A 24,655-nucleotide genomic window follows, 5' to 3' on the forward strand; every position below is an offset into this window, starting at 1 on the left:
TAAAAAGTATGTCCCCCCCCCTCTATTTTTATAACTACGGGGTATAAAATTCTAAAAAAAATAGAGGTGATGCATGCTAATTAACTCTTTCAACGATTTTTGGTTTGATCAAAGTATCTCTTATAGTTTTTGAGATAGGTTGATTCATACATAAAAGTACAAGGCAAAATATCGGGAGAGTTTAGGCTCCATTCACCAGGTGTATAAATTGACATAATAAGTTTATTATATTTGCTGCTACGGAACCCTTTGTGCGCGAGCCCGACTCGCACTTGGCCGGTTTTTCTTTCTATCTTGATATAGCTCTGTCCTAGGAGCTCTGTCCGTCCCTAGGAGCGGCGCTCCAGATTTACCTAATATTTCATACATAATCTTCTGTCTCACGCGCGGAGCTATGACTAAACTTCTCTTTCGCTCTTACTGAATTTCGTATTAGAGAATGTACTGAATATTTCTCCATAGGAGCGCAATTCAAAGCGCTCCGTTGAGCGCGGTGCGTATGAAATTGTATAGGAAGGGAATTGGCGGATTAATATAGACTGTATAATGAACTTTTAAGAAATATAAGTAATTGTTTGATTGGACTTTTTTGCAATAGTTTTTATATAGTATAATACATTAATTTGAGGTACCATAATTGATGTATTACTATAGTTTAATTATGATTATTTTTGGGAGTGCACCGCACGAGCGCACTTTAGGGCAAGCCGCTACTGTATTCGTCACTACTTTGAAAAAATCTCGTATCTCATACTTCTCCTCAAAGTTAAAACGCAGTAAGTCTATATGCATTCCATACCTACTTACTACAAATTTCTTGTCATTGACAGACGAAGATACAAGTTTTTTTAAAAGTAGTGACGAATATGTATGTATGTAAATATCATGTTTAGTCTAAGGCGAGTAAATGTCTACCTTCATATTTAAAGATACTTGGGAAAATGAAATGTAGGTATATAAAATAATTTGAAGTAAACATTTCTCCTTGTTCTCCCTCAGCAAAAATGTTGATAAAAATAATATTATAGGAGGCTAGTGAAAAAATTGAAGCGATCTCTGACCTGGAAGTACCTAAGTTAAAAAAAATCTCAAAAGTTTAAATAAATAGCATTTAAATTTTATTTTTTGGTATGAAATACTATTTATCGTCATTTAATCATCCCTAATAATTGTACATATGTAAAGCACGTTAAAATAAGTTAACTAGAAAAAAATTATCGGAGAAATATTATATTTCGATTTTTTTTACACAAAAACTATAAAGTTTAGAGTGTTCAAATTTTGCAAAATAATTACTAATATGGAGCCACACCACCCATAAAAATTACAAGCCCAAAGTCAATGGCGACAGATTCACTTACCTTATCCTGAAAGGGGGTGCTTTCAGGACTGACCATTGAACTTGGCACCCATTTTGTTGTTGAAGTCGACAACCAAACCAACGCATATATCATATTATTGAACGTAGAACGTGAATTCACATTAATGTTTTTGGTGGGATCAATTCTACCGGCGAGCTTCAGGTATTAAGTTAATATTTGTATGAAATTACTTTACAAATTTTGCCATTCGTTTTTGAAGTGTCAAGAGAGCCTTTACCAGTTGGTGTGGTGAAAATATATTTTTGGGCCTGTAAAGTTAAATGGATGCAGGTATGACTATATTACTTACTCTTGAAAACTTCGAGGAGATGGAGACTCTGTTACGGACAGGAATGGCGTGGCTGCTCTCTGGCAAGGCGGGGCAATCCCATCTAAAGTGAAGGACATTTTGCAGCTCGTACACAAGTTTCATTCGACTTGCCAAAACTGACTTTTTCTATTGATTTTCCGTTGATGTGAATAATTTCGCCAGTTATCGAATAGGTAACCACCTATCAAAATTTGGCATTTGCAATCAACAGTTAGTTAATCAAACTACCTACATTACTTTAAGCCATAAATATATAATATAAAGCTGTTTACTGTTACATGTTTTTACAAGTAATACGGATAGGAAAGATGTACGGTCAGTCAAGAAAGTGGTTTATCACTTTTCGACTCCATTTTAAACACATAAGGTCGAAAAGTGGTAAACCACTTTTTTGGTTGACTGTACCAGTGTACCTACAGGTGATCTAATCAAGAGTTGATGAATCTGAAGCAAGAGCCAGCCAGACCTTTCTAATTTTAACAAGGATGAAACTTTGGGATAATGTAGAGTTCGTGTCGATGTTTATTGTCAGCAATTATTAGCTAGTTCGGCCCGACGGCCATTTTTTAAGCTATGGCCTGACTAATTGTAAGTCCTTAGCAAAGTTGGTATACTAGGCGTACTAGGATTTTTGGGATAGTAAAAAATAAAACTTACTTAATTTTCACAAATGGTAATATTTATTAAGTGTACTTTTTTATTAATTGTCATAAGAATTCATAGTAACGGTTAGGTAACTTTTACATTAATAATTTTAACACATTTCATTAACACGTAATTATGATGTTTTATCGATAAACAGGAAATTACGCACTTGATTAGAAAACATTAAGTATCAATAAATATAATAAAAAAACCGTCAGTAGATACATTTCACACAAAAGTATAAATAAAGCATTATAATAATTATTACATAAACTGACACGTAAATTAGTAAGTCATGACTTCATGAGTCGAGTAATAGTTATATGTATAGCCAATACATGCAAGTAAATTATACATACAAATAACAATGCATTATGTCAATGAAAGTTTGAAGAATCTAAATTCAATATACCGGGTGGGCCCTGTAACAAAAGTAAAAAATTAAAATGTAGACTATAACTCCTTAAACTGACCAACGTTTAATCTTTATAATTTTTAAAAGTCGCTGAATAAATTTTGGTCAGTTTACGGAGTATAGCCTACAGTTAAATTTTTCCTAGTGTTACAGGGCGCACCCGGTATATCAAGTAAGTTAGTTTTGATATTATTTAATGATGGTGACAAATCTTTTAAACGCCCTTCCAACAGTCGTCTTTTTACTGCCCGTGGCTTCCCCTATACTTATTTGTTTTACTGTTTCAAATGATAGTCCTTGTGACAGTCGCTTCAAATCTTTTATAGTTCGGCTCAGTTATAAATCTCATTTGGATTAGGCCATGTATTGTTTCGAAGAAGTTGTCAAAAAAATATTGACACTCTAATGATCTTTTTTTTTAAATTAATTATTGTGAAATCGCAGTCATATTTTATCAAAGAATATCCTTACTGATGATGTAAAGACATCGGAGGATTAATTCAATTTATGTATAGTCATCAATATAGGTACACAGTAGACGTGTTTAGTGCCATTAGTTTGCGTTCATTTCGGTTAAATTTTAAAAGTTCGTTATTATGCTTCGAAGTACTCCCATAAGTCTGCGTTTGCATTGTTATAAGTACACAAAACACGCTAGAGGCAATGTATATGAAAATATACGGTTATATAGTTACATACTCGTACATGTGTATTGTGTAGTCAACTAGTCGTGTCAGAGTATTTAGGGAGCTCATTAATAAAATCTAGAGACCATTCATCAATAACAATTTTTTTAAATATCTGCATAACCATTCTTAGTAATATAAAAATGTAGTTTTATTAATATTTAATACTACTTAGATGGAAAAAAAGAGGGCTTGTACAATGTTTATGACGTACCTATTATTAACCATAATTATGTTTATAATAAATATCTGAAGGGAAAAGCGAAAATTAAAGTACTGTTATTATTTCTAATGAGTTATAATTATAATTATATTCTTTCGGCTTAGTATGTTTCTACGTAAACATAAACATTTTCCTATTACAAGTATACAGTCTTTAAGATTCTAAATTATTTACATTAATTACGTCATTATATGACTATACCACACATCTGTAAAATTTGAACATACGAGTACATAGTGTGAAACGGGCTTGTAGATCTTAAAACGATTCTAATCATATGAAGATCAACTAATTATCTTAATGGTTAAATCCATTTAAAATGGAAAGATATTTATCATTATTTAATTTATAACTATACTTATTTACAAGAGTCAACTAAAAGTAAGATTTTATACAGACATTGACTTAGACATCAAATTCTTTCGGATACATTGCTAAAATTAACGTAAAAAGTACCTGTTTTTGGAGTAATTAAGTCAACTTACATCGATAATATGTACAGTTTTCTGATAAGATATTTACAACCATGCATTATCCAGTGATTTACAATTTGTTTCTACAGTGTATGTAGGTATCGCTCACACTGCACAGTGTCATCACTTTACACATAATTGTAAATATCTTCCATTTCTCATACATTCATTTCGGACATGGCCGCTTGAGGAACCCGGGATTTCTGAAAGTGCTGGGCGGAGGGTGAGCCCGGCGCCGGCAGCGCCGCTCCGTTGCCGGCCGCGTGGCCCTGGCCCGTCTGCGCCTGCACGTCCGGCAGGTTACTCGAGCTGCTCACGAATGTTGCATTCTTCGGTAAAGTCATGCAATTTGAGGCATTACATATTTGATTTTGTTGTTGGTAGCTAAATCCTACTTTCCTTGGCAGAGTAGTACATTGACCTCTACTAGTTGGAGGGCTAGCTTTTTGAGATAGATTTGACATTTGTATGCCAGGGTGACAAACATTGGGACAGTTTGCATTTGAAAAATGTGGTACGCGATTTGTCATTGCAATAATAGCATTCTTATCTTGATGATCGATGTCAACAATTGTGCTTGAACTTTGAGAATGCCCGATAAAATAGTGAGGGTGTTTTGAAGAGACGCTTTCAAAAGTAGAGTTGTGTGAACGTTTCTGTTGTTGTTGCAAAGCTTTTACTTGCAGGCGAGTTTTATCTCTCTGGTAATATACGCCAGCAAAAATGAGAACATTTAGGATGAGTAACGAACACCCAATAGCAATAGTGACACTTAAAGCCGTAGAGTAAGCTGTGTAGCCGGCCACTTCCAAGTTGGAAATGTCTTGTGTATGAGTGCTGTTCGGTGTCTGAGCCTGGGTAACGGCGGAGCCTGGCCGCGCTGACATAACGCTCACGCAAGTAGTCACGAACGTATCCATAGTAGTGGACGGCACATCTAAGGTAACATTGTATATAGGCCTGCGGTAAAGCTCAAGTGTGGGGTCAAAGTAGTTAGCTCGGGTGAGCGGATCAGGCCGGACTAGTCCGTCGTATAGTTCTGGGTCGTTGTGGTTTCGGAAAAGGTTGTGTTTTGCAACCACGTCCTTCATGCCGGCCCTGTGTATCTCCGGGATCAACCGCAGCCACACGGACAGCTGATGGGCCCGGTAATGGTTTTTCATGCGCGGCTTCATGCCTGCAATAGAGTTTTTGAATGAACGAGGGTTTTGTTGGAAGTTCGGGGGACTGAAATTGCTTTTATATTGTGTTGGGTTCAATGAATAAAGGTTTATTTATACAATTCATTTTCAAATTGAAAATTTCAAGTTATTTGTGGTAAGTATTGTACTTTACGTAAAAAAAGTTAAATAAATGTAGCTTTACACAGCCATGGTAGCGAGCACAGCACAAATATCTAGTCAAATATAGTCATAAGAGTAGAGTACTAATCCCTTACCAATGTGGGTATTATGTATAATTGCGGGGTATATAATTATTATGATTTACGAAACACTTTGTCTGAGGACATAGTACAATATACCAAAAAGGTACATTCAAAACTATGCTATTTGTACCTTAATTTTTAATAAGTACCTATCCATACATTTTTGACTCATAGGCTCTTCTCTTTATTTAATTATAATTCGTAACTGACATAACCATAATATGCTACTAGACTCATATCTAATTTGGCACAATAAATTATTGTTTTCTGTAAAATTTGACATAAGAAACCAATATTTAATGATTTTGGGTATTAAATGTGTACGATGGCTACGTATTTTTATTAATTCAAAAATGTGAGTAATTTTTTTTTAAATTCTGGCCACCGAAAACGCTGTCGGCCGTGTAGTGACGTCATAGAATTCATGTCAAATCAATCACAGACATAATGGCCTTTATGCCTCGTACTTAAAGCGTCAGAAAGTGTTGTTTTCGCACTAAATGACTTCATTCACACAATATCTATAGATGACATTGCTGATGTCGTTTTTGCCTGATTCCGTAAAAGTATTTTTTAAAATATTTTTTGCGGTTTATAAGTCATAATAAAATATAGTGTTATTTTTTTTCGATTAATTGGACAGAAGGTAATAATAATATAAGACAAACTTTAAAAAAGAGTCAAGTAGCCTATTATACCTAACTTCTCACAGCCCGACAACAATTGTACTGTTTGCACTTATTACTTGAGAGCTGCATGGTGATGGTGGTCTCACGCTGACTGTTGTAATGGTAAAAGGCCAAAAATAATTATATCAACTAAATAACCAAGAAGTAATGTTATAAATTTCTTACCAATTTCTAGATATTTCTGGTGCAAAGTGTCATATTCATCCCAAACAATGCTCTTGTATCTGTTGCGTTCTCTTGATATTGGTAACAAGGCTTCCTGTCGCAGAGCTTCATTAGGATTCCTGGGTAAAAAAAAAAATAGTTTCATTATATCTGAGTGTCACAGCCATTTAACTCGGAAACCACAAGATACATTCATAGTAATGAAATATGGAACGTAAAAATGTGTTTTGTGACTCGCGACCCGCCATCTCCAAGGCGTAGTGTGGAGTTTTCTCAATGGTACCCTAAGCTTCATAAGTTAATTTATTCGCTGTTGTTAAAATGATGTAAGAGTAGTCTATGAATGTGATGAGACTCGTATTAATTAACGGTAAATTATGATGCAAGTGCTGAATACAGGAAACTCGAAACTAGCGGGGAAAGTTAAAACACTGATTAAGGCGGTGTCAACCGGATGTCAACATGTACAGCCAGCATCAAAAGTAGCGGATGAAATAACGCTTCAGAAGTAACTACCATTCTGTAACCGCTAAACAAAAATATACATAATATATAAAATGTCTATATGAAAATAAAAATTAAACCAAGGATTCCGCACAACAAGCTTACAATAGTTGAATTCTCAAAAGTAAGTAAAATTAAGTATTTATAATCATTTGGTAGCTTATTAAAGAGGCTTACTTTGATGAAAAATCTGGAGGTGTCGCTTGCATGATAATACTTTAAAAAAAAAATTAAAAAATATTTTTCAGTGCAGATGGTGTTTTTTTTACGCACTAGTGCGAGAAGTGGTTCATTTTCATTATATGCCAGGTCGAAACTTCGGAGGGCCATCTGTACTGAAAAACGTCGTACCTACGATACACGTGCGAAAAGGAAATTCGTAACGACTTCCTTTTTTACGCACTTGTATCGTAATGTACTATTTTATATTTATTTAAAGTTTTTGTATGGCAATATAACACAAAATTAATATGATATACTTGTCCTACCTACATGCACAATATACGTGACGCGCGTCAAAAATCGGCTGCCCAGAAAAAAAATATCGAAGAATGTTCAAATTTCGTTTTTTTTAAATTACTAAACTATAAAGTTTTGGGAGCTGAAATTTGGCATACTCGATAGTAATACAAAGACGGATCAATAAAAAAAATTTAAGCCAAAACTCGCTAGGGGCAGATTCACTTTGCTTATCCTGGCATGGCCTTTGAAATAATTATGAACATTGTTTTTTTTTTTTTTGAAAAAAACAACTTAAACTAATTTTGTACATGAATTAACCTCTACCAATTAAAAGTATTATTTTTATTTATTTATTAATTATACAAAATGGCCAAAAATGGGCAAACTGTAAATGTCAAGCTTTTTCCACAACAATAATATTTTTTTAATGTACCTATACTTTGGCATTTCTGAACTACGAACTGTACAGATTTATTTATGGCCTCAGTCAATCTGTGTAAGAATGTCCTATAATATTTATTTATTTATTATTTATAATTTGAAAAGTTATTCAGGATATAAGATACTTTTGGTCCGTAGTATCATCAGCTACAATGAATGATGACTGTGCAATATGTTACAGTACTTACGGCTGTTTAAAGTTTCGACATAGGTAGGCAAGTAAAGTGTTGTTCACTTAATTACTAAGTACTAAACTGCAGATTACTTACCCAGTTCTCGCGAAGTTTGCAATGTAAAATATGAAAGCTTCAGATAATGCAACCTCTGATTTTGTATAATTTTTTGGGAAATGACCTAAGCCGTCGACCAGCGGCGCTCCGAATAAATACGGTAACTCTTCTCCATGAACAGAACCCATTCTCTGAAACAGGTGAGGAATAAATATGTGAGCAAAAACCTGTTTTGATATACATAATTATAAATTATCCTTGGTAAGTAATTAACTTGTCTAATTTGAGCTAAATTTTATGTTTAGAAATATAAGAGATGTATTTATCTCTGCCAAAATCTACAGTCCAGTTAATCACATCAGAATAAAGCGCCTGTGTATGACAAAACCAGCTGAAAACTGGGATTTATAGAAAGTAATTAAGAAAAACCTCCGTGCCCATCCCCAGAAACTTACCGTCAAACGGCGTGATATGATTCAGAAAGACGTTTCACTATCAGTGAATAGTTGAATACCCAAAAGAAGAGAAAGGGACTGTTTAATTACCTGTGGATAATCTCCATCTTTCGTTTGGTAGTCAAAAACATAGAAGAACGCATTTGGCCCAGAATCAGGCGAGCTCTTAGCCACGCTTAAGAAGTCCCCAGTTTGAACCAATGGTGCTACATATTGCGCATCCGAGAGTGCTAATACGGCTGCGTCTCGAGTGTTGATTGGATGCTGGCAAATAAGAAGAATACAACGTTGGTTAATCCGAGATACAAATATTACTATTTTAAGACTGTAAATGTGCAGTTCTCGAAAAGTTTGTACAAAAATTAAGGAAAAAGTTAAATTTGTTTTTATTATTCCTTTTTTGTTACCAAGATTTATTTCTTGAATTGAGATTTTAGTAAGTTTTATTTGGTCATTAAGGTTCTCTAGTATCTATATTTTCTTAATTATAACAATTATCCTGTATATATCTTACGAAAGTCGACTTATATCACTAAATGTTGGTAACAAAATAGGATCAATTAAAATTTGCTGACGTGGCTATGTAAAAACTTTTTGAGAACTGCTGAAATAAGTAACTAAATAATGAACAGGCATGCTTATAACGACGAAAAAGGACGGCCACTTTTCTATGCAAACTTAGGGTCCATTTAGACGGTACGAGAACTCGCATACGAGTTTAATTACATTGCGGTATTTGATGGCTGTGCAAAATCTTATGTATCCTCAACAGCCCGCAATGTAACTAAAATCGCATGCGAGTTCGCATACCGTCTAAATCAGGCCTAAATCTTATTTTCCTCTCTCGTGTCATTTTGGAGAAACATATAAAATGTCATAATTGATTGAGCGGCGAAACAAATAATAATTAAATGTACGTAAATTAATATGTATGTATAAATAAATGAATGATAAGTTATGTTAAAGAATAGAAACAAATGATTGTGGCCCGTGGAATATAATTGTGTCGCTTAACTTCAAACTTGGGTAAATCCATTCTGCTATAAGGTTAATTATGTTTCAGATTATGAACTAATTATGTTTCAGATTAATATTATATCAACCTTTTTATATAATCAACCAATTATGAAATTAAGGTAAATCTTGTCACTAGAAAAAGGCGGCAAATAGTTTTGAAAATCGGTGGAAATTTGTCATTTGTATCTTATCTGTGGAAATCTCCACCCCAAGTTTGAAAAAAAATATCTGTGGCTGTTTACATTGCTGGTTTTTGTTCGTTTCATAGGGATACCATACTTTAGTTTGATGTAATTGCTTGCCAAAATGAAATAGTAGAACATAATACTTGATTAAGTAGTAGGTACGGAATACTATGTAAAAAATAATACTAAAAATATATAGGTAGATATGCTATCTTACCTGAACTGTTCGTTCCCAATCAGTATATTCATTGACAATTGTGAAAAATATTTCACTCAAATGATATGTGTAAGCGTTCCTTACGTAAGTCCTAAAATAAAAGGAAAACATAGAGATATAGTTAGACTTATATTGACCGGGATATAGACCGTGATTACCTGCGTCGAAATATCGGGAGCTCGACAAAAATCAAAAAGGTAATCACGGTCTATATCGCGGTCAATATAAGTCTAATGAAAATAACCGTGAATCATTCAAAACTCTTATAGAGATATAGTTGTTTCTATTGCTTATATGTGTTTATGTGTATAAGTTATACAGCTTCAGCCTACGTTTATAAAATTCTGGCTTTTACAATAAATGTCATATGAGGTAAAATCCTTAAAAATGTTGTGAATGTTGTAATGCAAGTTTAACCACCAAATGTTCAACCACCCCTTTTAGGAAATACTGTAATCACTTTTCTTGTGTTGTAATATAGTGTTTTCCTGCAAAGTTTAAGGCATTTTCCACAAAAAAATGTTCCCGAAACGAGACGGAACTTTCTATCCCTTTTTCATCTGAATTACTTTTCTTAGATTTTGTCCAAATGTCTTTTGACGAAGTTTAAAGTTAGGTATAAATTCAAAATTGTTTCTCATTTTAGCAATTCTCAAAAAGTTTGTACATTTGGATCTCGTCTTCGATGTTAATATAAATTTGGAGGCTGGTAGAGTACATGATTTGTTTGGGAAATCTGGTAGAGCTTGTTCAGCATCATATACTCTAAAATTTCTTCATTCCAATTTTTATCAATGTCGAAGATACAATCCAAATGTACAAACTTTTTGAGAATTGCTTGTTTCTACACACGCGGTAACGTGTCAAGCCCAGTTTAAGTAGCAAGTAACAGAACTGGCGACCACCACGTGTGTAATATTACATGCACCATTTGGAGCCACTTTTGACCCCCTTCTAAAAAAATATTTCACATAAACGTGTCAAATTTGGCTCATATACATATTGAGACTTGCGAGATACATATGTGCTCCCAATTTCATAAACTCATCTCACATGGGTATTTAGATAATAACGTCCACAAATCGTCATTTTTATCATTTATATATCTATAGACTAAAACTCTAACCCAGTTCCAGATGACCTAAAAAGTTCGAATTTGGTATGGAGATAGGTAATTAAATAATTAGGTTAATACACAGAAATAAATCAGAAACTGGTAAATTTTTACATATTTTTTTAGTGTGCATCAGAATGACTGACCAAAGTGGCAGATCGATGTTGGAGTACCATCAGCATTTACTACCTATTTGCTACTATTTACTACCTATATTGACATATTTGCTACCTAAGTTAAAAAAAAGATTTTCCAAAAATAATGTGGGCAGTCATTCTGACGTCAGGATGACTGCCCAAACTGAGTATGTCGGGGTTGGACCCCCTAATTTGCAACAATGTATATACTATGATTTACTACCTATTTGCTACCTACACATATATTTTTTTCAGATTTTTTAGGTAAAAAATAACGATTTTATGAGCAAAGTATTATTTTTAGAGATTTCTTCCATAAAGTGGGCAGTCATTCTGACGTCAGGATGACTGCCCAAACTGAGTATGTCGAGGTTGGACCCCCTAATTTGCAACAATGAATGTACTATGATTTACTACCTATTTGCTACCTGCACATATATTTTTTTCGGATTTTTTAGGCCAAGATTAACGGTTTTATAAGCAAAATAGTTTTTTTGTAGAAATGTGTTTCATAAAGTGGGCAGTCGTTCATACTTCAAGTTGGACCCCCTAATTTGCAACATTCTATGTCCTATGATTTACTACCCATTTGCCTACTTACATAATATATGTATGTTTTCAGATTTTTTTAAATATGAAAAATTTAATAAAATGAAATAAATATAGGCCCCAAGGCCCCATTTGCCTACCTACATAATATTATATGTATGTTTTCAGATTTTATTTTTAAACAAATAAAATGAAAATGTATAGATATTATATGTAGGTAGCAAAGGTAGTAAATCATAGGACATAGAATGTTGCAAATTAGGGGTCCAACTTGAAGTATGAACGACTGCCCACTTTATGAAACATATTTCTACAAAAAAACTAATTGCTTATAAAATCGTTATTCTTTGCCTAAAAAATCCGAAAAAAATATATGTGCAGGTAGCAAATAGGTAGTAAATCATAGTACATACATTGTTGCAAATTAGGGGTCCAACCTCGACATACTCAGTTTGGGCAGTCATCCTGACGTCAGAATGACTGCCCACTTTATGGAAGAAATCTCTAAAAATAATACTTTGCTCATAAAATCGTTATTTTTTACCTAAAAAATCTGGAAAAAATATATGTGTAGGTAGCAAATAGGTAGTAAATCATAGTATATACATTGTTGCAAATTAGGGGGTCCAATCCCGACATACTCAGTTTGGGCAGTCATCCTGACGTCAGAATGACTGCCCACATTATTTTTGGAAAATCTTTTTTCTAACTTAGGTAGCAAATATGTCAATATAGGTAGTAAATAGTAGCAAATAGGTAGTAAATGCTGATGGTACTCCAACATCGATCTGCCACTTTGGTCAGTCATTCTGATGCACACATTTTTTTAAATCAAAATATTTCTGTTTTAGTACGTATAATTAAGAGTATAGTCGACTTTCGTATTTATTACGTCATTAACTGGGGTTTAAAAAGTAATGATATGCTATCAAAACATAAATCGAGGGTTTACTGGTGAAACCCGATAAATTGAGATGATGTGTCCTTGAAATAAGAACATTGTGGAAATTGCACATTTCATTCGAATTTTAAAAACCAGTTTTCGAGAATAAAATCCTGAACGTAGCGAGTTTTTCAATACACGAGAAGTAAAATACATTTGAACCCGTGTGTAACACAAAACTTTTCCCCTCACTATAGCGAGGAAACTACAACGCAAAAAATGCGTTTATTGCTTACAGTAGTTCCACAGGTGGTAAATCATCTTCATTACTAGATTCACCTACTTTTATCAATTTTAAAGCAGTTAATTTGACTATATTCAAGGTCAAATTACTTTACCCACTAGTGGATAAAATGCGTTTTTACCCTCTGGTATTAAAGGATAAAACACGTGTTTCCGAGCTAGTGAGGGGAAAAATAAATTGTAGCCTAAGGTCTGACTTGGCTAGTTCTCGACTACAATCATGCCATATGTACCTATGTATATCATATTATTGAACTAGGCTCTCATTTCACATTTATGTTTTGATAGGATTAGTTTAAGCTGCATCGTCTCACAGTTGACCAAACCCCAAATGTTTACCCGATTTAAGATTAAGTAAGTCCGAGTCTGTACGAGTAAGATAGCAAAGGCACGTCCAAAAAAATAATATATTAAAATTTAGCCACTAAGCAATCTATACTTTATTATAATGAATGCCTCTTAATAAATTAGTAAGCTACGGTGGCTACTGTAATTAAAACTATCATTTTCGATATCTATAAATACAACGACTGTATAGATGATACGATCGATGTAGTGAATTTGTATGTAAATATACGAAATTAGGTATCTATGTATAACCGAGAATTTGTTTAAATTTGAAATGCTAGTTTTATTGTATTATAATATCTAGGTAAATCTTAAAGACATTATATGGAAGTATGTACCTATATCCAAAATAACTGATCCTTGCGGTTGCCAAACACCAATTTGTTGAATAAATATCGACCTCACCTTATTATCCTGTCCCTCCGTTCACCCTCAAATCCGTTTTGTATATCTTGAGCTGAGAATTTCCACAGCGCTTCACTCGTAACCACTCCGAAAAGCAGATCATATTTGTTTTGCCCACCCCTTATCCCGAATATCCTATCGCCACCTCTTTTATCAGCTTTAAAGTTATTAACTCCGGAAACACTTGTAAAACCTTGCAGATCGTTTGGAATGAAATAGGTGAGTAATTCTTTAGCGTAGTCTGTTTTGACTACAACTCCATCAACGGAAGGTCCAAAAGCTGTTAAATAACTAGGCGTATTGATTTCCGCCGACATAAGCTCTTCCAGTGGGACTTCACGTAGACAATCAACAATTAATTCGTGATCCTTAACAATGTCTTCCGGTAAGGTGCAATTTGATTGCTTGGCCAGTTGGACGGAAAAACTAACAGGATCTTCTACGAGAGCCCATGAACTTAATGCAGAACCAGATAACAGTATAGCTCGATGAAAAAGCCCTGAAATAATATAATTTTGTTAATAAAACATTCCTACTTCCAGCAAACCATATTTCACCATAATCACGCCTAGCATGTTTTACCAATATCAAATTACCATACGATGTTTCGTCAGAATTGTATAAGAAACTCATACAATGTAAATAGGAAATGGACTTTTATTCAGGCTCGCTCTGCCTGACCCACACACTACGACATGCGACTAGTCTCACACTCTTACATCAATAAATAAATAAAAAGCATGTACATGTCGATAATCCTCACCTGGCATTACTGTCGGTGATATCATCAAAAAGTTAATACATGCAGCACCAGAACCATGCCCCAGCATGGTTACATTACCAGAGTCTCCGCCAAACAAAGCTATATTTTGTTGAACCCAATGTAACGCCGCAATTTGGTCCATGAGTCCGTAGTTGGCAACCCTAGCTTTAAGATGAGGGATGGGGTTGGCATTTAAGAATCCTGCAAAAATGTTTCGTATTAAATAGGTACGTCTTGGTATAAGAGGAACAAAAAGTATTGGTAAGTATATTTCATTTAACATCGGAAGCGCGACTAACAAATAACAATAATAATGATAATGTTTTGAATAACTATAGTCACATTAATGTTGGTATCTATTCCAGATACCCGAAGAGTATAGGCACAGGAAAGTTATTTTCACGATTTACGATAGGTAAAGGTACGAGTACATTGTTGTATTATTACGATCTGACGGACCTTACACTCGGCAACCGCAAGCAAATTATAAATGTACTAAAACCTTTAAAATATATCAAACTAGGACGAATGAATTTAAATGGTATACAAACAGATAAAATAAATCTACAAGTTATTAATTCAAAGATTTTCTGAGTATAATGTTCAATACTGGAACTCAGTAAGCACTCGTCATCAACGCTACAACAAACAATGCTAGATAGAAATACATACCTAACGTATACAAGTTTTTACAAGTTGATGACTTTTAAATTCTTCTGTTGAGATTAAATCAAGTAAAAGCAGATACATATAGGAATATGGTACACTTAAATACCCTACCTTTATCCCACGTCATGTGGGGTCGGTACAACATGTCGTCCTCTTCCATTTTGCTCTATCTTTCGTCATCTCAGTAATCACATCTTTCGTTCTCATATCCTCTTTCACACAATCCATCCATCTTTGTTTGGGTTTACCCCTCCCTCTCCAGCCATCAACATTCATCTCCAACATATGATATTCATCCATAGATATAAAATGTACAGGATACACAATCAGCTAAAAAAATGGTCCCTCAAATATGCCTCCCGTACAAATACGGAGGTATATACCTCCGTATTTGTACGGGAGGCGTATCGACAATATTGTCGATTAGTCTTGTTTATACTGCAGACAGTGACAGTTGTCCGGAATGACGAAAATGCTCAATGAAAAATTGGCAAAATAGTAATCAGAGTACATGGAAAAAGGATGGAATATATTTCTTTAAGTTATTTCTTTGGATTACATTACAAAATGAATGTATTGTGTACTCGTCGTAATTTAATGGATTTAAATAAATAATTTTATTAGTTCAAATTAAAGACCGTCAAGGTACAAAAACTAATGAGTCGCTATTAGGTCTATATTTTAATATTTTTTTATATGGAAATTATAGATCATAATCTTAATAAATTCTTTTCATATAAGATTTTCACAAAATCCCCAGCGGTCTGCAGAATAGAATATCTATTATAGCGTGAACAAACGCGACGCACTTTTTAAAGCCAAGCTACACGAGTATTGCTGAATTGCTGATATGAGAAACGTCAATTCGGTCGGAGTCAGGTTGTATGGTCGGTATGCAGAGTGGAAATGAAAAGTCGAAAGTCGTAGGTCCTTTCTGTACTTTTTGTTATCTATTTTATATTTAAATTTGCAGGCTTTTCTACCCGTTTTACCGTACTTATAGTACGGGTGCAGATATCGGGTTATCCTATAATGAAACTTGAACACTCGCATTTTAACACTCCTTAGTTTTTGAACTATATCATTACTTTTGATGTATCATATTCACGTCTAATATTATTTTAATAGCATTACAAACATTCAACCTTTTTTCACGTTAAATTAAAAAAAAAAACATTATCACATAATAACTACTGGTATCTAATTTAGAACAATAAGTATAATAAATAAGTAAACCCGTTTAACCTTCGGGGTGTCTGCTGTTGAATTAAATTATTTTCATAGAAAATATTTTTTCCCCTCACTAGCTCGGAAACACGTATTTTGTCCTTTAATACCAGCGGGTAAAAAGGCATTTTATCCACTAGTGGGTAAAGTAATTTGACCTTGAATAAAGTCAAATTAACTGCTTTAAAATTGATAAAAGTAGGTGAATCTAGTAATAAAGATGATTTACCACCTGTGGAACTACTGGAAGCAGTGATAAACGCATTTTTTTGCGTTGTAGTTTCCTCGCTATAGTGAGGGGAAAAGTTTCGTGTTACACTCGGTTGCAAATGTATTTTACTTCTCGTGTGTTAAAAAACTCGCAAGTTCAGGATTCTATTCTTCAACCACTCGCTTCGCTCGTGGTTCAACTATAGAATCCTTTCACTTGCTCGTTTTTCAATTCCACACTCGGCGTTAAAATACAACTTTGCCCCCTTGTATAACAAATAACTATTAAAGTTAACATAAATATAAAAGTAAAAATGCGGTCTTTTATTTTGGTATTTCTATGTATGAAATAAATATTTAATACTCATTATATATGGATAGCGGCTCCCTCAGCTCAGAATTACATAAGTCACTTGAACATATTACGAGTAAATGTATCAGTTCCATTTGCAATTTTGATACTTAGGTCTTATTACTCTAAGTTGGTTATGGCATGAATGTTTTTTTTTGGCAGGGTGCAAAGCAGGTGGAGGGGGTAGCTAAAACGATCACAGCGCTCACTACGGCCAAAATTGACATCTTAGTCGCTGACTTACGCTGTCAAATCCATATTGCAGTAAACATTTTCATATCGTTTTTGAGATAAATTTAATATGGGCCTAGTAAAATTTGTTATGGCGAATTGTAATAACTCCAAGAAAAATAGCGACTAAATTCTAGCTATTTCCAAGACCGTGGTGGAAACGAAACCACCGTTTAAGTGAATAGTTGCCGTAAGAAGAAAAGTGTCGTCCAACCTCTGAAGTTTTACTTTAAGTGCGTAATCATTTGATACAAGTATTGAATTGAATTTACGGTGAATTTATAGTGCAAATTTTATTGAAGGTAGAAAAGCCAACGTGGAAGCCAATCCCAGTTATGTTCCAAAATCATTTTATTTGTTTCCACATGTATGCTCCTGCTCCTGCGTATAAATCGAAACGGATTGACGAAAATGCGTAAATATCGAGGTTTCAATGAGACGAAGGAGCACGAGAACAATAGAAGCAGAAGCAGTCCATCCACTGAAGGCTTATCACATTTTAAATGAAATTCCTGAGAACTTATTTCATCGCATTGATGATTACATATTTGATGTGATATCTGTGGTAAACTTCCAATATTTTAAAGTAAATGAAACAAGTTTTTGTAATGTATATTATAATTAAAAGTTATTATAGCTACATTAGCTATATAGTTTGGTTTTATTTTACAATAAACCCTGTACCCTGTAAATGATATTTATAATACCTATACCATTATTTGATCTGTGCCTATACTTAGCCTATGAAAATGACATAGCATAGCAGTGAACTGTTCAACAATTTCATAAGCCAATGATTTATTTATACTTTATTGCACATAGGTACAAATGGTGGAATAATGTCTTCAGTCTGTAGAAAATGCCCAGCTAGCACCAATTTCTTGCCTTTATTCATCGTCTCAGGTTGGAAAATGATTTCGTGACCGATGGCACGAAACCCCGTTTTAGTCACCAGTTTGTTAATTTCTCACTGAAAACAACAATTTTAATGTTATTGGCGATAATGTTGTAACCACCATCGTCCAAAATTGTCGAATATAGTAAAATAACACAAGATTTCATTAATTTTTTCACAATGTTTACTTACTTCTCGCTTGCCAGCGGTTACAATATTGTCTATAATGGTCACCTGTCACGTGGCGTTGTCGTCGCGCACGGTCCCAATTACTGCAGGGCCCGTGATTCAAGAGCTTAATTTCATAATTAATCATTATTCATCAATCATTTTAATCATGACTTCAAAACTAATCTGTTCATATGTGAAATAATTTATACCTTCTTGATACGTGAAAAGTAAATTAAATTATTTCTTTATTTTTATAGTTGCATTTTATAAAATAGTTGTGTTACAATATTTCAATAAATTATAAAAACGAAACAAATTGTTTCCTTTTAGTTTCACGTATCAAGTAGGTATTAATAATTCCACGTATGAATAGCTCACTTTTGTAGTAATTTGTACATGATTAAAATTGATTAATAAATAATGATTAATTATTACAATAAAACTATTTGAATCACCTATATGCAGCGTGACGTCAAACTGATGTCATCAGCATGAAAGTTATGGGCCCTGATTATTAGCAACAAGAATGTGACAAATGTCATTTAGACCCAGATATTAGAAAATTTTTGTTTGGAACTGTGCGTCCTTGTATTTAATGTCATTACATTCATTCCTTTTCATTACATGACCGTACCACGCCAACCTGTCACTCCTTATCTTTTCCATTATGTTATAGGTGCAACTTTCAAACTACCCTAAACAAATATTTGAACGCAAATACTAAAATCAATTTGTTAAAGTCCCTGCCTTCACACGGACTTTTCTAGTTAAATAAATAGAATCTTAATTAGCAGCGCATAATTGGATTATCGCAACAAGAAACTCCTCTCGCATTTTGGCAAACAAATTAAGTAGGTAAGGTCCGACAGTACCGCTGTTTAATAAAAACGGTGACGGTGCGGAATCGCATTGATGTACTCGTACTTAAGTACATAAGCGTCCCTTTTTAACCGCCGCCCAAATCTCAAGGAAGGACGGTTATCATTCGGTTGTTTTTTTTGTTTTTAGTATGTTTGTTACTCGATATCCCATCCTATATTGGTCCTATTTTTTTCTGAACTCGGTTCTTAATGATGGGATCCTGGAGAAATAGAGGGAACTCCTAGGTTAAATCTTAAAGGCATATATGTAGTGATATTAGTCTTTTTGTAAGAACAGCATGCATTTTAGGTTCAGATCAGTGACATTTGGTGCAGTGGAATTGTTGATGATGATCAGGACGGAACTTCTCAAATCTGCACGGCACACTTATAGTGACTTTAGTATAGTTATAAGAACAGCATACATAAACGTCCAGAACAGTGACATTTGGTACAGTGAATTTGGTATTTTTATAACAACCGGAAGCATTTACGTTCAGAACAGTGACATTTGGTGCAGTGGAATTGCTGCTGATGATCAGAACAAAACTCCTCAAATCTGAACGGCACACTTATAGTGATTTTGGTATTTTTATAAGAACAGCAAGCATTTAAGTTCAGAACTGTGACATTTGGTGCAGTGGAATTGCTGATAACGAACGGCACGGAACTCCTCAACGACACATAGCTCATGTTAGGAGATCTCTGTTCTCTTCGCTATGTTCGTTTAATATGTTGGGTTATCATGTCACATTTTGGATCAGTTGGAGTTCTGGTGATGGGATCCATTAGGAATCAAGGGAACTCCTCAAATCTGAACGGCACACTTATAGTGACTATTGTACTTTTATGAGAAAATCAAGGACTAATTGACAAATGTGACATTTGATGAAGTGGAACTGCTGATGATAATTAGAACGAAACTCCTCAGCGAAGCATAGCTCATCTTAGTTTGTTAAGCATAATTAAGAGTTCAAGTAAAATTTTGTCAAGCTCGATTTTTTATATCGGATATCTGATTCATGAGGTATTGAGGGAGATCCTCAAACCTTAACGGTATACGTATATTTATTTACATTAAAAAAAGATACAAAGAAATTTTTATTAAATTAAATTATATTACAAAGATTTACATTACAAACAGAAAATAAATGCACATTTCTATATAATTCAACATTCGCAAATAACTTTCACCAGAACCTTTATTTCTTAAAAATTAATATTCTCATGGTCCAAGTTAATCGATTTGCGTATGTTGATCAGCACATTTTTTTATTCTCAGTTCGCTTACCTAGGATACCTAGTCTGTAGTTGATTGTGATAACAACAAGCCCCGCATAGCTGGCTAGAACGGCTCCGTCATAAACGTTTCCAGAATTCCATTCAAAAGATTCTCCATGGATAAAAATAACAACTGGATATTTGGCCTGCAATGTCGGACCCACTGAAACAAACACAAACAGTTTTTTGTATGAAAGTTTGAAAAAAAAAGTAAACGAATAATTTGTACATTCCAGTAGGTAGTTATACAATATTTTTTGTTTAATATTACATATATAAACCAAATACAAAACCAAGCGGATTTGTCACTGAGTGACCTTTTTTAACCTTTGGTCGTGCAATCTCTTCATTTACCCTCAACAGTTTTAAGGTGCCTTGTGAGGGTAGATTTTTCACCAAATGAAATACTGCTGTCCGTTTTCGAAGAAGACGAGAGCCTTGATTGTTGGTGTGGTGAAAATAACGGTTGTCTATTGTTTGCCCGACAGTCATATAACATAATATTCATATGCCCGAATCTAACTTGCCTGAATTTCATTTGCCTGAATGATTTGTTTATCATAAACATTGTATGACATACTGGTTGTTTATCCGAACATTACCTTCCATAATCATACAATGCCATACTATTTGTTAGCCATATTATTAAGTGCAATAATATGGTTTAATATAATATCCAAACGCCATAAGCAATTATTGCCATATTAATTGTTGCCCATATTATTACCTAACCTACTTTTTGAGAGCAGTTTCATTTTCCAGGGGGTCACAGTTCTAACCTAACCTAACCTACTTTTCAAGCTGTTACCTTTTCCAGGGGGTCACAGTTCTAACCTAACCTACTTTCTGATAGCAGTTTCATTTTCCAGGGGGTCGCAGTTCTAACCTAACCTAACCTACTTTCTGATAGCATTTTAATTTTCCAGGGGGTCACAGTTCTAAACTAACCTAACCTACTTTTCAAGCAGTTTCATTTTCCAGGGGGTCGCAGTTCTAACCTAACCTAACCTACTTTCTGATAGCATTTTCATTTTCCAGCGGGTCACAGTTCTAACCTAACCTAACCTACTTTTCAAGCAGTTTCATTTTCCAGAGGGTCACAGTTCTAACCTAACCTAACCTACTTTCTGATAGCAGTTTCATTTTCCAAGGGGTCACAGTTCTAATCTAACCTAACCTACTTTCTGATAGCAGTTTTATTTTTCAGGGGGTCACAGTTCTAACCTAACCTAACCTACTTTCTGATAGCAGTTTCATTCTCTAGTAATTCTAGTAGTGTCGCCTCTGTTATAATTACGCATTTCGATGATTCTGCCAAATCACATTATGGAAATGGATTTTTCTGGTCGCTAATTTGTATGACAAATGATGGTATGGAATGTGGTACTGATTTCGATGATTCTGACAAATGACATTATGGAAACTGACTTTATGGGAAACAAAGTTTCTGGCACTTGATTAATATAGTAAACAATGATTATGGCATAAGATGTTATGAAAAACAATATTATGATTGTTGAATAGGGTGGCAAATAAAATTATGGCAAATGAAATTCTGGCAAATGGGGGTATCCCGAAAATAACACGCCGCATCGGGGATTCCCAAAGACCGTTTTCACATTATCCGATCCGATATCGGATGTCGGAAGGATTTCAATAGAAAACATCCTAAATGGCGCCTGTAATGTATGGGATATCGGTCCGACATCCGATATCGGATCGGATAATGTGAAAACGCACTTATAAGTGTTTTTATACTGAATGTTTATCGAATTAAAATATACGTTATTGAAATGTTACAACTCAAGAAGAACCGTTATTGTCGCATTAAATAATATTTGTCAATCTCCAGAATTTTTAGAAAAAAAAAACAATGCTGCTAGGTTTTTTGATTTTTTTCATAAAAAAAAACATTTTTTTTTTGTATTTGCAACCCCTTATATGTATTGTAATATTACAATAATGAGATATTTGAAAATAATTTATTTTCGCTTATTTTAAGAGGCCACATACTGGCACTGGCACTAGGTTGATGAACCCTATCACAGAGGCTTAATACGTACTCGTATTATGTATTTTGTGTAAGGGCTATGATTTGTTTGTATACGTTTTGTATATCAGTCGGTCAATAACCGCTTTCAAGTAAAAAATTAAGATACATATTTATATAACTTTAAATTCTCGCAAAAATGTAATATATGCCTAGTACAGTCACGAACTTTAATTTGGGACCCACCTATGGTTGAATATCGTGTAGCAAACGGTCGCTATTTAGAGCTAATATTTTAATCATATGTTCTCAACACAGAACTTAATCTATATAGAAGAAACAAATTCATTAGAGATGTACCGACTATTGATTTGGCCGACTAGGCCGACTACCGACTAGTCGGCGCTTGGTTGGCCGATTAGTCGGCCGACTAGTCGGCTAGTCGGCCGAAACATAAATGTCGACTAAATTCACATTTTGAATGTTATATTTGGTCCTTCGTTCGCGCTTTTCATGATTTTTTACAAGTTCAGAGGTTCATGACAATATTTATATACATTTTCCATTTTTGACAACCGGCTTGGCTTAGTGGGTAGTGATCTTGCTTATGAAATCGATAATCATAGGTAGGAAATTTCTTTCTGTGATGATAACAAATATTTGTTGTTCTTACAAAGAAAGGAATTACGAATAGGTACATGATACAACCATAAATTTAAGCTGTAGCTCTCAGTTTTTCTATCACTAATGAAGTGCCGACTAATCGGCCTTTTTTGCCGACTAGTCGCCGACTAATCGCCGACTACAAATGTGGCCGGATAGTCGGCTTTCCCGACTAGTCGGCGACTAGTCGGTACATCCCTAAAATTCATATATTTGTATAGGGGCCGAGCGTGTCAAATTTTGTACTGAAGTTGATTCTTGCCTGTAATTTTAAATATGTCTCAGGCTCTTGATTGTTCATAATTTTTGTGTTGTTGCAATTGAATATCACGTAACGAGGCATTTTTTATGTTTTGGTTGACTTCAACTTACAAAAATTGACGCCCGAAAGCTGCAAGCTGCGAGTAAAGACGGACAACTCAGTGGATTTCACTGAGTTCATTTGACACGCTAAGTAGGTATCTAGTTTGCTTGATCTATGGTATATATGACATCTGTGGTTCTCAATGTCATAATTTTTATCATCGACAACTTTATGTTTAGTCTTCTCATTAAACTATTTTCTTGACTAATACTGACATGACATATAATCGAAAACCGTAAAGATAGTTGTTTGCAAAGAGGTTATCATTTCAAGGGTAGTTTAAATAATTATGACATTTTGTCTTAACTTGACATTCAACATTACTGCACTAAATTTTCGACTTTCGACCTTATTGAATTATGAAAAGGGTCAAAAATTTAAACTCGTCACTGTACTTTAAACATTTTCTTGGTTTCCTTGTGCTACAGATCTCTGCTAAATGGGGTCTTGCCCACACTTTGGACCTATGTATTTAATTTAGTTTTGTTTTAATTAGTCATTTTAAACTTAAAAAGTAAGTTGATCCAGCCTTATGCCGTTGCCTGGTGTGGTTGTTAAAGATAAGCAAGAGGGCTATGCTAAAATGGCACTTAAACTTTATAAGAACCTGCCGTCATTATTCTCGGCAGAGATTCGTATATTGTTTTCATTTTCTGGTAAGTACGGTCAGAAAGCTCGAACTTTTGTTAAAATATCGGACAAAGACCTTATCGTTGCATAACAATAGTATGCAACTCTATAGATGGAGCAGAGAGCTATTGTAGACTATGATTACATTTTTGCTTTTAAAAGTGCGAGGTTTTTGAACAGTGATCATGAGATTACTGTGATTTGAAGTTCTGTCCCATTACTCCCATTCAAATTTTATTTTGTAAAGAATCTGAACTACCGGATTTGACGCAAACTGCCCCGATACTTTCAGGCGACAAAGTTACTGTACTGTTACTGTACTATGATGTTGTTGGTCATCGTATTGGGTCTCCAACTGCCGGGGTCGGGAGACAGTTGCGCCCGCCATCTACTTTAGCGGAATGACGTCTTCAAAATCACTCCAGCCACGTTGCGAATTCCATATTGCACCCAAACCATGGATCACACATTCACGTTACGTGAAAGGTATCAAATGAAAGCTAATTAAATATAGTATGATTTCATTTATACATTGTATTTCAAAGTTTGCAACAGTTTCATTTCAGAGCAATTCACTAACATATCAAAAAGTCACGGTTAAATATTTGTGTTTTACAACCAAATCAAAAGTCTGACGTTAAAGTAAAGTACTATAATACTAAAGACGATAGGTACGAGCCTTATA

The 24,655-nt window shown here is 34.3% G+C and overlaps 1 protein-coding gene across 1 annotated transcript in view; it reads right to left on the reverse strand.

The window, feature by feature from the left end:
* Nucleotides 1-2,402: 2,402 nt before the first annotated feature.
* The window catches only part of LOC125240703 (neuroligin-4, Y-linked-like), a 97,864-nt gene continuing 75,611 nt past the window's right edge, over nucleotides 2,403-24,655 (reverse strand). Inside the window, exons 4-11 of the mRNA XM_048148721.1 lie at nucleotides 20,334-20,486; nucleotides 14,428-14,628; nucleotides 13,665-14,163; nucleotides 9,926-10,016; nucleotides 8,597-8,770; nucleotides 8,091-8,242; nucleotides 6,415-6,533; nucleotides 2,403-5,311 (exon numbers count right to left, since the gene is read on the reverse strand). Of these exons, the coding sequence (XP_048004678.1) occupies nucleotides 4,293-5,311; nucleotides 6,415-6,533; nucleotides 8,091-8,242; nucleotides 8,597-8,770; nucleotides 9,926-10,016; nucleotides 13,665-14,163; nucleotides 14,428-14,628; nucleotides 20,334-20,486 (2,408 nt within the window). The 3' untranslated portion in view covers nucleotides 2,403-4,292. The remainder of the gene's footprint in view (nucleotides 5,312-6,414; nucleotides 6,534-8,090; nucleotides 8,243-8,596; nucleotides 8,771-9,925; nucleotides 10,017-13,664; nucleotides 14,164-14,427; nucleotides 14,629-20,333; nucleotides 20,487-24,655) is intronic.

This window comes from Leguminivora glycinivorella, chromosome Z, assembly GCF_023078275.1.
Source record: "Leguminivora glycinivorella isolate SPB_JAAS2020 chromosome Z, LegGlyc_1.1, whole genome shotgun sequence".
NCBI classification, from domain to species: Eukaryota; Metazoa; Arthropoda; class Insecta; order Lepidoptera; family Tortricidae; genus Leguminivora; species Leguminivora glycinivorella.